General features: G+C 37.5%; 1 protein-coding gene across 3 annotated transcripts in view; it reads left to right on the top strand.

The window, feature by feature from the left end:
- KCNQ5 (potassium voltage-gated channel subfamily Q member 5) overlaps positions 1-12,629 on the top strand; it is a 524,285-nt gene that overhangs the window by 431,505 nt on the left and 80,151 nt on the right. For all 3 annotated transcript variants that reach the window (XM_032593201.1, XM_030315841.1, XM_030315843.1), the window contains exon 7: positions 5,010-5,105. In XM_032593201.1, the coding sequence (XP_032449092.1) occupies positions 5,010-5,105 (96 nt within the window). The remainder of the gene's footprint in view (positions 1-5,009; positions 5,106-12,629) is intronic.

Here is a 12,629-nt window from a genome sequence, read left to right on the forward strand (position 1 = left end):
CATTGTCTTCCCTCTGTACATGTCTATGTCCAAACTTCCTCTCATAAAGACACCAGTCATATCATATTAGGGCTCATCCTAATGACTTCATTGTAACTTGATTACTTCTGTAAAGACCTTATCTCCAAATAAAGTCACATTCTAAAGTACTGGGAATTAGGATTCCAGCATAGGAATTTCAGAGGGCTACAGTTCAGCCAATAATAGTAACATGGGGTATGTTTCTTGATCTATATAACAGAAGAAGAATTATTGCACCCACAGAAATTTTGTCAAGAGCAATATGGTGATATAAGTCTAATGCTTGCCATGTAGAAAACCTTCATGAATTTTGTCTCCCCTTTTATGTATGAATCTAGATGTATTGTTTTCTGTTGTGAAATGACAAAATCAAGGAGAGTCAAAAAAAATCTCACTTATCCAGAATCAACTCATCTGGCAAACTCAACAATCCATAACAGAGCAGAGACTCATTCAGTAATCAAATTCCCCACATGAAAATACCTTTAGAAACAATAAATACGTTCTTGGGTTTTTTTACCAAAATACTGCTGCTTTAGTGTCTATACTTATCCTGAGACCACATATAAAACAACCTGTGTGATCCAGTGAAAAACTGTAAACAAAGAAGCAGGCAACTTCTGGGCTATTAAAATTGACAACAGTGTATGTGTTGTCCTCATAGGAGAGCCTCTTGAAACCTAAATCATAACCTGTTCTTAATTGAGAGAAAATTCTGATAAGCTGAGCTACATAGTTTTACAATTCTCTGAAGATTATAAACAGCAAAGGCAGAGGTCCACTGATTGAACAAACAGTATAATGGGAAGAGATGGTGGAAAACTAACAACAAAAGAAGGGGAAAATATTTGTAAGAAGCAAGCAAACACGAGTGTTCAAAATCTGTAAGGACCTGGGGCCCATCAGTGTTAGGGTCAACCCATCTCTGGAAACTGGCCGTATCCAGCACAGCAAAATACCAGCCCCCATAAGGAAACTCTGGACTATCACAGGAAGGTTAAATTGTGTTATTCTGTTAGGTTAGAGGTCAGACACTAAGTTGTTATGCTTGGAAATGTTTCCCAATAAAGTGATTACAATTTTCAGATATGCAAATTAAATTAATATGTGTTGGAAATCTAAATAAAATGTTAAAAAAGGGGGGGCGCCTGTGTGGCTCCGTCAGTTAAGTGTCTGACTTCAGCTCAGGTCATGATCTCACGGTTCGTGGGTTCGAGCCCCATGTCGGGCTCTGTGCTGACAGCTCAGAGCCTGGAGCCTGCTTCAGATTCTGTGTCTCCCTCTCTCTGCCCCTCCCCAACTCGCACTCTGTCTCTCTCAAAAATAAATAAAACGTTAAAAAAATATATATGTGTTGGAAATCTGAGAAACTTGCTTGCACAGAACACTCCCTAACAATTCCAAGAAACATTGGCTTACCATATATCTTTTATTGCAACCTCATATTTACTGAATGAAAGACTAAATGGTCCATATATACCTTTAAAAAAGAAAAAACTAAATGGTCCATATATACCTTTAAAAAAAGTGGCTGGAAATACCATTATGTCTTGTGTGCCTGCTGGCAACAGTGTTGTATGATTGAGATTTAGGAGAGCACATTTTGCTAGGAAACTTAGAGGTGAGACGTGAGCCATCCCTGGTTGGGTTTCCTCCCACCCAGGAAACCAAGGACCAAGAAAGAGAAGAGCCTTTCCCCATCTTTCTTCAAAGCAGAAGGACTCTTCTGCATATCATAGAGCCATATAACTACCCTTCCAAACTCCACTGGAAGATCACTTTCCTTGAGGCCCACAGCATCCCTAAGCTAATGAGCAGACAGAAGCAGTCAGCTCCTCAGCATGGCCCTAAGGTGCAGGCCTTTCCCTTCTTTAGAACACTCCCTTCCTTCCTGCTAAGTGTATCTTTCAGTGTAGCCTGTCCTTCTGCACTACATTAAGCTCCTTTAATCTGGGAGATAAAAAGGGATAGATACTTAAATGTTTACCAAAACATATTTTCTTTGTACTTGATGTTTATGTAATACTTCTCAACATAGCACTAAAACATAAAACCTAAAAATTTAAGTCATGTGATCTTAGGCAATGAATGAAAACAAAAGTCAATTTTTTTTTTAATTTTAATGTTAATTTATTTTTGAGAGAGAGAGAGAACGGGTGGGGAAGGGACAGAGAGAGAGGGAGACACAGGATCCGAAGCAGGCTCTAGGCTCTGAGCTGTCAGCATTAGAGCCCGACACGGGGCTCAAACTCACAAACCATGAGATCATGACCTGAGCTGAAGTCAGACGCTTAACCAACTGAGCCACTCAGGCACCCCAACAGAAGTCAATTTCTATGAAGTTTCATTTTATTGATGTTGCTATTTGAAGGCATGGCACATGGATTATATACATAGATAACATATATATATCCCATAAGTTATAGATATATAATATATTTATATATATCCCATAAGTTTTATATATGTATACATATATGTGTGTGTATATATATATATATATATATATATATATATATATATATATAACATAATGAACTTTATTTTAACAGACTTCTACTGAGGTTCACTGAGCTGTGTAGAGAGGTGGAGGAAAATTGGAATGGAGCCATAATGAGACAATGAGCAGACCTGGTTTAATAACTGTTGTAATGTACAGTCTGGCACAAGAGATATGTAGCAAACATTTGCCAACTACTAATATATATTTCTAAGCAATGCCAGTGTGATTTTTAGCACATTTTAGTTTGTTTGGCAAATGCTGAGTTTGTGCTAGGCCTGTCTTTATTTTCCAAAAGGGATTTACATTTAAACCTCATTTGCACATAATAAATACCAAAAAATGGCAGCTATTACTGTTAATTTAATGTCTACAAAATCTGAATTATGCTCCATGAGTGGATTATGTGCCCTATGCATGTAATGTATGTACACACAATACATATAACAAATATGTAATATACTCTAATGCCTTCTATTTTCTTACATGTATGTGCTTCAGGAAAAATAACATTAAAAGGAAAATAAATAAATCTTTCCTAAGTCACTTCAAATAGCAGTAAAAAATTTAGGAGTTATGAGTGACTAGAGTTGGAAGGCCATTTTTATAACCTCTACATGGAGGGAAATGTTGTTTAAATTGACAAACAAGACCATATGGACCAGGTTTTTAAGTTTGCACGAAGTTTGGTTTGTGCATCCTCAGCCTAATGAAGATCTTAGACAGCATGAGACAATCACAAAAAAAGGCAGATGGAAAACAGAACCTATAATGTAATTTCTAATTTCACGGTACAGTCATTCATCCTAATTAATAATGAAGATTATTGCTCATTAATAGCAAGCAGTATTATCATGTAACTGTATTTTAAACATAATTGTATTACTGATTATCTGGCTATTGTCACAGATGTGCTCAGAATTGTAATATGTAAGATAAGAAGGGGGCATTAAAGGTGATCTAGAGCTCAAATATATCTTGGTCAAATTGTCATCCAGCCGAGACTTAACACCTTCTAAAGATGAGAAACCCACCACTTGCCTAGATAGCTTATACCATCTTTGAGCTACTTTGAAAATATAAATAAAAAATGGGGTGCCTGGGTGGCTCATTTGGTTGAGCATTCAATTTTGGCTCAGCTCATGATCTCACAGTTCATGAGTTCATGATCTCACTGATAGCGCAGAACCTGCTTGGGTTTCTCTCTCCCTCTCTCTCTCTCTGCCCCTCCTCCCCTTCTCTCTCTTGCAAAATGAATAAGTAAACATATATATATGAAAAGAAAAACAACCATTCCCTATCTACAGCAAATACTGACTCAGTGCTTATAAGACATCCATCTCTAGCTTAAGAGTTAGACTCCTTGAAGTTTAATAAAAAGGTAATAATTTATAGCTAGCAAGTAAAAGCCACAGACTTGAAAGCAGTAGAGATCCACATCCCATGCCAATAAAGTGGAAACTTATGAACAAAGCCTAGAGACTTAATTTAGCAAGCTCCAAAAGCCAGCCCAAGACTGAAACAAAGCATCTTGATTCCACAAATGTTAGACCAGAGCAAACTGAAAAGAGGGAGGCATTTCAAAGAGCCAGGATTCTAGCAGATCAAAATGATAAGCAGAAGGAGGCAAACCAGCCAAAAGTACTAATATAAACATAGGAGACACATACTAGTCTGACTAACTCCAAAATCTGAAAAAGTGAGCTAAAACCAGAAAGGTAAGGAATGCTAAAAGTGTGAGATTAAAACTCAGGGAAGTAAGAATGTTCTTTGCAATAACCCAAGCTCTTGTCTTTATTGTATAAACAGGCAAAATGGAAAACTTTGTCTTCAAAACTGAGTGTCTGGATAACTATCTCCCCCCACCCCTTTCACTCTACTTGGGTAGGCGTAGAATTATAGCATCGTAGAGAATTAAGCTGGGACAGATTTTAAAAATACCCCACCATTTCAAGAATGGAAAATATAAAATTTCATAGTATCATCAAAGTGCTAGAAAAACTCCCATGTCCACAGTAGTGAGACTTCAAACTGTCCCAAATTTTAAATCCACCTCTGCCCAAAACCAGAATTCCTAGCCTCTGAATTCTATCACATCCCCTAATTCCAAATGGGGAATTTCCTCTAACATATAAAGAAGTGTCACAGAGAAGGTCACACAAAAAACATTTTTAAAAATTGTGATTTTTATTTGTAATTGTAATGCCTCTTACCATACTGTAAGAAATAATAAATGGCATTGCCTGGTTGATTTACTAAAGAACAAAAGTTGTTACATTTCTTGGCAGTCTTGCCCCACAACTTGCCATTGCCAGTGGTATCATACAAAAGGTAAATAGTGTTTGTTTTAATAAGTAATATGTTTACGAACAGGTTGAATAGTGTTTGTCTTTCCTTAGACTCATTTGAGGTTTTTTTTTTTAATATTTATATTGCTTAACAGTCCTTTTGAAAAAAATTTAAGAACTATTTTTGTATTTTGTTCCAGGGCATTCTTGGCTCGGGTTTTGCATTAAAAGTACAAGAACAGCACCGCCAGAAACACTTTGAGAAAAGAAGGAACCCAGCTGCCAACCTCATTCAGGTGAATGTCAATGTAATAGGTTGATGGCAACATCTGTCACTGTAAGCGCTTGCCGGGTCATTTTCCAGTCTTTGTGCTTCAGTGCTTAGTAGAGCTTCTGATTTGTTTTGTTTGTAAAAAAATGAAATTGGAACTTAATGTACAGTCTTGGATTTGGGCAAATGTTCCCCCCTCCCGACTATATATATTTTCAGCAAATGGCCCGTGTATTGCTCAGATTTATTAACCATGCCAGCAAGGCCATGGAGAGGTTAGCAGTTGTGTTGCTCCTGGAATGACCTAATATGTCTTGCGAATTACTTGATGAAACATAATTGATCGTTAAGTGATAGAGCAGAACATGGGATTGTTCCCTGCATTGCGATTACTTTCTCCAGGCAGATGTGTGCTACTGTTCTGAAGAACAGCATATTTGTTCAGGATGTCAAGGTTTACTGCCCATGAGATTGTTTTTAATGCCATCATTAGAGCAATAACTTGAATATCTTAAGAGCTGGTGGGATTATGGAATATGTCAATGTTTGAGAATATGAACTAATAAGCATATTATTTGAAACTAACTCATAATATAAGGTTGTTTAACATTTCATTCTCTTTTCAATATCTCAGGGTTTGCTTCAGGCTTAAAAAGGAATGCTTTTCCCATTGCCATTTATATCTTTTGAGAATAGAACCATCCTAAAACCAGGTTGCCTGAGAATCACAAAATATATTCTTCTCTAAATCCATACCGTGAAGTTGGTATTTAATTATGCAGACAATGATTATACAGCCTGAAATTGTTTCCCTTTCTGCCAAGCAGTGGGAGATGCAGAACTTCTAAACTGAAGGGTTTTGGGGTGGTGATCTGAGATGTCAGGAGATTTCTCTTCATGTTGTAGTAACAACACACTGTTGTTGTTGTTGTTATTGTTGTTGTTGTTATTGTTGTTGTTGTTGTTGTTTTAATATAATTTATTGTCAAGTTGGCTGCAGTTGGCTACTGTATACAGTGTGTTCTTGGTTTTGGGGCTAGATTCCCATTGATTCATCACTTACAAGCAACACCCAGTGCTCATCCCAACAAGTGCCCTCCTCAGTGCCTATCACCCGTTTTCCCCTCTCCCCCACTCCACCCCCATCAACCCTCAGTTTGTTCTCTGTATTTAAGAGTCTCTTATGGTTTGCCTCCCTCCCTCTCTATTTGTAACTATTTTTTCACCTTCCCTTCCCCCATGGTCTTCTGTTAACTTTCTCGAGTTCCACGTATGAGTGAAAACATATGATATCTGTCTTTCTTTGACTGACTTATTTCACTTTGCATAATACCCTCCAGTTCCATCCACGTTGCTACAAATGGCAGGATCTCATTCTTTCTCATTGCCAAGTAGTATTCCATTGTATATATAAACCACATCTTTTTTATCCATTCATCAGTTGATGGACATTTAGGTTCTTTCCATAATTTGGCTATTGTTGAAAGTGTTGCTATAAACATTGGGGTACATGTGCCCCTTTGAATCTGCACTCCTGTATCCTTTGGATAAATTCCTACTAGTGACAAGATACTGTTTTCATTTAGATTGTAGGTTTAAGTGGGTGGGTTGCTGGGAGATAGCTACTACATAACCCTATCTTTAGCCTTTGCCCATGGCTATGATATGCAGTACCTCCAACAGAAATGGAACAAGGGAAAGAAGCAGGGGAGGGCCGTTCAGTTATATCATGAAGGACATCTTTTTGTATCTAATGACAAAATAAGTATTAACTTTTTAATGTTTATTTATTTTGAGAGAGAAAGAGAATGAAAGTGGGGGAGGAGCGCAGAGAGGGGAACAGAGGATCCAAAGCAGGCTCTGTGCTGACTGCAGAGAACCTGATGCGGGGCTCGAACTCATGACCTGAACCAAGTTGGACACTTAACCAACTGAGCCACCCAGGTGCCCCAATAAGTATTAATTTTTAAATCAAACTATTCTACAACTATTGACAAACCATTGGACATGACTTCTAACACAAATCACTGAGAGTCTCTATTTTTTTAATTTTTAGGTTTTAAAAAAGCATTAAAGATAAATTTTGTTTTTGTAAATAAAAAGATCCTTACGCAGTAGAATTTTAAGATCTGAAACCAAGTAGATAATCACCATAATTAAAACAAATGTCACACATTTTAGTATGCACACAAAATACCTGAGGCCCAGATAGCCGTTCAGCCTTTGGTGATTCTTAACTGGTTATGAGGTATTAACACACTTTCAATGAATTTTTCTTCTTACTATTTTTATCTTTTAATTATCTTTAATTTACCTCTCATCTTTTAATTCTAGAACAATGTTTTCCAACTTGTGAATGCAGACATTATTCTATGAGTTCCTTACATCTATCCAGGCACTAATCATATATGTCTACCTATGGAACCAGTCATATATTTTCCCCATATCTAGACTACTTGCTCCCAGGATACTGTAGATACTGTTATCAAAAATAAAGTTTAAATTCATTTAAAATCCTTGCTAAAGTATTTATTAACTTTTTTATTGTATATTTTCTCAATCAACACATACTCAAAATACAACCACTTCTAGGCACATATTCTTGATAATTCTGGATATTAAAGTGGAACTCTATATCAAAAAACATTTTAAAATATCAGCTCTTCTGTTAGAAACTGAACCCTTTGGGGCACCTGGGTAGCTCAGTCGGTTTAACATCCAAGTTCGGCTCAGGTCATGATTTCATGTTTCATGGGTTCAAGCCCTGCATCAGGCTCTGCGCTGACCATTCAGAGCCTGGAGCCTGCTTCAGATTCTGTATCTCCCTCTCTCTTTCTGTCCCTCCTTTGCTTGTGCTCTCTCTTTCTTTCTCTCTCTGTCTCTCTCTCAAAAAATAAACTTTAAAAAAAATAATAAAAAGAAAAGTGAGACCTTTGAGGCATTTCTCATGCATGAATCCCTTGTAATAATATAGAACTATGATGCCCAATACAGTTGCCAGTAGCTACATGTAGCTATTTAATTCATAAATTCAATTCCTCAAAGGCACTAGCCATATCTCAAGTGGTCAGTAGCAATATGATGGCTACTGGCTACCATATTGTACAAGACAGATATAGAGAGTATTGGAGAAAATTCCCTGATCTAACTTATCAACTACTAAATTGTGCAAAAACAATTTGCAATTGAACTTGAAAACAGATTACTACTCTTGCAGCAAATCTTTGGACCAGAGGTATTTATATATCCACAGATAAAGCAAGATAAGGCCTTCCTCTCAGGTAACCCATGAAAAGTAAAGAGTCTGACTGAACAGTTTTGCTTCAAGATCTAGAATCTCATTGTATGGAACTGGGCTGTGTAATATATATTGTAATCAGTAATTAAACTTGTACAAGTAAGAAGCTTTTGCACAGCAAAGGAAGCCATCAACAAAATGAAAAAGCAGCCTGCTTAAAATGGGAGAAGGTATTTACAAATGATGTGTCTAATAAGGAGGCAATATCCAAAATATATAAAAAACTTATACAACTTAACACCAAAAAACCCGAACAATCCTATTAAAAAATCAGCAGAGGACCTAAATAGACATTTTTCCAAAGACATACAGATGGCCAACAGACACATGAAAAGATGCTCAACATCACTAATCATTATGGAAATGCATGCCAAAACCACAATGAGACATCCCCTCACACCTCTCAGAATGGCTAAAATCAAAGAGACAAGAAATAACACGTGTTGGCAAGAATGTGAAGAAAAAGGAGCCCTTGTGCATTGTTGGTAGAGATGTAAATTGATACAGCCACTGTGGAAGACAGTATGGAGGTTCCTCAAAAAATTAAAAATAGAAATAACTTATGATCCAGTAATTCCACTACTGGGTATTTACCCAAAGAAAACAAAAACACTAAGTTGAAGGGATATTTGCACCCCCTATGCTATTGCAGCATTATTCACAACAGCCAAGATGTGTCCATCATTAGATGAACAGATAAAAAAGATGTGGTATATTTATGCAATGGAATATTACTCAGCCTTAAAAAAAGAAAGAGAGAGAAATCTTACCATTTGTTTCAGTATAGATGGACCTAGAGGGTATTATGCTAAGTGAAATAGGGGAAACAAAGAAAAATACCATATGATTTCACTTATATGTAGAATCTAAAAAACAAGACAAATGAACACACAAACAAACAAACAGAAACAGACCCATAAATACAGAGGGGAATGGGGTAAAAGATTGGGCAAAATGGGTAAAGGAGAGTGGGAGGTACATACTTCCAGTTATGGAACAAATAAGTCACAGGATGAAAGGTACAGCATAGGGAATATAGTCAATGGTATTGTAATAGTGTGTATGGTGACAGATGGTAACTACACTTGTGTGGAGCACAGCATAATGTATGGAGTGGTCCAGTCACTATGTTGTACACCTGAAGTTAATGTAACTATGTGTCACCTATGCCTCAATAAAAAGTAATAATTAAACTCACACAAATGTAGGTAATACATATGAAACCATTAATTCTTATTTTACTTAAAACTCTAGTTTATGTTATGCTGAACAAAAAATAGTATAAAATGAAAGACTTAAAATATTCAAGAATACCTTTAAAATCTAATCATAGTTTCAGTAATCAAAGTAGAATCTACAAATTTTTTAAATTTTATTTATTTTGAGAGAAAGACAGAGAGACAGAGAGAGAGAGAGAGAGAGCATGAGTGGGGGAAGGGCAAAGAGCGAGGGATAGAGAATCCCAGGCGGGCCCCACACTGTCAGCTCAGAGCCCAGTGCTGGCTCAGTCTCACCAAATGTGAGATCATGACCTAAGCCAAAATCAAGAGTCAGACACACAATCGACTGAGCCACCCAGGTGCCCTGAATCTACAAATTTAAAAGGTAATTGTTCCCCCATCCAAATGCAATTGATTTTTTATGAGACATAGGAATAATAATATAATTATTAAAGGTATTCATTGTTCTTCCTTGCTGTGACCCTTAGCCAGAATTCAGGGCTTTAAGCTTTGATTATATATTGCAGAAATTTCTTTTTAAGAATACACTAGATTGAATAGCAATCCTCATTTGCCGATCCATTTATTTTCTCACCCAATAAACCTGCCTTGGTTTGCTGAACACACAAAGCGTCAAGACCAAGACTAATGTCATTTGTTTTAAGCCAGAGCTGCTATCTTTCTAAAAGGGCATTGAAGGGAGACTAAACTCATTGTGGCGATCATTTCACATACATACAAATATCAAATCATTAGGCTGTACACCTGAAACTAATGTTATATGTCAGTTATGCCTCAATAAAAAAAAATTAAAAAAAATAAAAGGGCACTGAGATGCCCAAATTGCTTTGTCATTTGGTTGGTGAGACAATGAAATTAACCAGCCTTTCTGGGTTTTAGAGAAAAGTTTAAAAGCCCAGCAGCTTTCAGCAAATTTAGCTGTGTCAATATCTTTGCATGATTCATTTAAATTAACTTTTCATTTCAAGTGGAGCAGTCTGGGAAAAGAAAGCAGCTTGAATACTTGCCCAAATGTCATAACTTTTATTAATAATACCCAAGACTAGCAAAGTGTTTTTCAGTTTGTAGAGTGTTTCTTTTTTTTTTTTTTTTTTCAACGTTTATTTATTTTTGGGACAGAGAGAGACAGAGCATGAACGGGGGAGGGGCAGAGAGAGAGGGAGACACAGAATCGGAAACAGGCTCCAGGCTCTGAGCCATCAGCCCAGAGCCTGACGCGGGGCTCGAACTCACGGACCGCGAGATCGTGACCTGGCTGAAGTCGGACGCTTAACCGACTGCGCCACCCAGGCGCCCCTGTAGAGTGTTTCTAATACATGATGTCACTTGATCTCCAGGCCAACTCCAGGAAGAGTTGGAACTCAGTCCCTGGGGTCTGAATCATAATCAAATAGCAGCAGTTGCATCCTCATTTATGTATCCCTGAAAGCTTGGGGCTAGCATTTAAAGATACTTCAAAAGTGCCGTGTTAGAGAGTTCACATCAAGAGAGACTGGACCAGCTCAAGGTGGAGCCAAGATGTTTACTGGAACGGAAACAGGGGAATTAAGTGAAAGTTTGTGAAGTGGATGCTGGCAGACAGGCCCCCCCACCAAAAAAAAAAGTAAGGCCACCAGTTAATACACTCAAGCCTTATACAGAGATTACATAATCTTTTTTTAGTGCTTTAGTCATAAAAAAGAACAAACTGAAAAAAAAATTTTCCTAGAAGTGAAAAATGTGACAGCAGGAAAAAAAAGAAAGCAGAAGGTCACTAAAATTGTGAAAACTTCCCAGAAATTAGAAGGAAAAGACAGAGAAAATGAAACCAAAAAATAGGAAAGGTAGGTGACCTTACCGGGAGATCAAATATCCAACTAACAGGAGTGCCTCAAAAAGAGTACAGGGAAACTGTAAGGGAAGGATTGTATCAAAGTCATGTTACGTTATGATTCTCCAGAACTGGTGGTCACAGGAGAAGGGCTACCAAGTGCCTGGCACTTCAAACAAAACAATACTTGCAAAAAAGGGGGTACTTGGGGTTGCCTGGGTGGCTCAGTCAGTGGAGCATCAGACTTCTGCTCGGGTCATGATCTTGCCATTCATGAGTTCAAACCCCACGTCAGGCGCTATGCTGACAGCTCAGAGACCGGAGCCTGCTTCAGATTCTGTGTCTCCCTCTCTCTCTGCCCCTCTCCCGCTCGCACTGTCTCTCTCTCTCTCCAAAAATAAATAAACATTAAAAAAAATTAAAGCAAAAAAGACTACATAACAATACTTTCACAATTATGGAAGAAAATTATCTCCAACCTAAAATTCTGCACTCAGCCAAACTATTCATGGAGTGTGAAAGTAGCATAAAGACATTCTTAGACATGCAAGATCTCAAAACTTTATCTACCATTTATCCTTATTCAAGAAGTTAGGCACCGGGGTGGCTCAAGCATCCCACTCGTGATTTCAGCTCAGGTCATGATCTCATGGTTCCTGAGATGGAGCCCTGCCTTGGGCTCTGTGCTGACAGCATGGAGACTGCTTGAGATTTTCTCTCTCCCTCTCTCTCTCTGTCCCTCCCCTGCTCATGCACACACACTCTCTCTCTCTCAAAATAAATAAATAAACGTTTTTTAAAAATTAATCAGAAGCAAAGTGGAGAAAGGGATTGCTTGTTTTCATCCTAAATCTTTTAGTTCTTTGACCTCTTAAATTCTGTACCTTGGAAATAATCAGATCCATGTTAATTATACCTTTGGGAGGTGACCTGAAACTAAAATTTCCAGAAAGGGTCAAATGTGCCATAGCTGTTATACTCCAGACAATACAAACTAAATACTCCCTAAAAACTTAATTATACCGAAATTATACTTACAATTATAGACCAAAGTCTGAAATTTTTGGCTGCCTAAAGCACCGGGGTCACCTGATAAATGGTAAATTTGACTTCCATTTTGGTTTTTGTTGGTTTATCCTTTGGATTATATATGCCATGTACATCATATCCCTCTGGGGCATTATTTTTCTCATGTCAACC

This window comes from Lynx canadensis, chromosome B2, assembly GCF_007474595.2.
Source record: "Lynx canadensis isolate LIC74 chromosome B2, mLynCan4.pri.v2, whole genome shotgun sequence".
In the NCBI taxonomy this organism is placed as follows: domain Eukaryota; kingdom Metazoa; phylum Chordata; class Mammalia; order Carnivora; family Felidae; genus Lynx; species Lynx canadensis.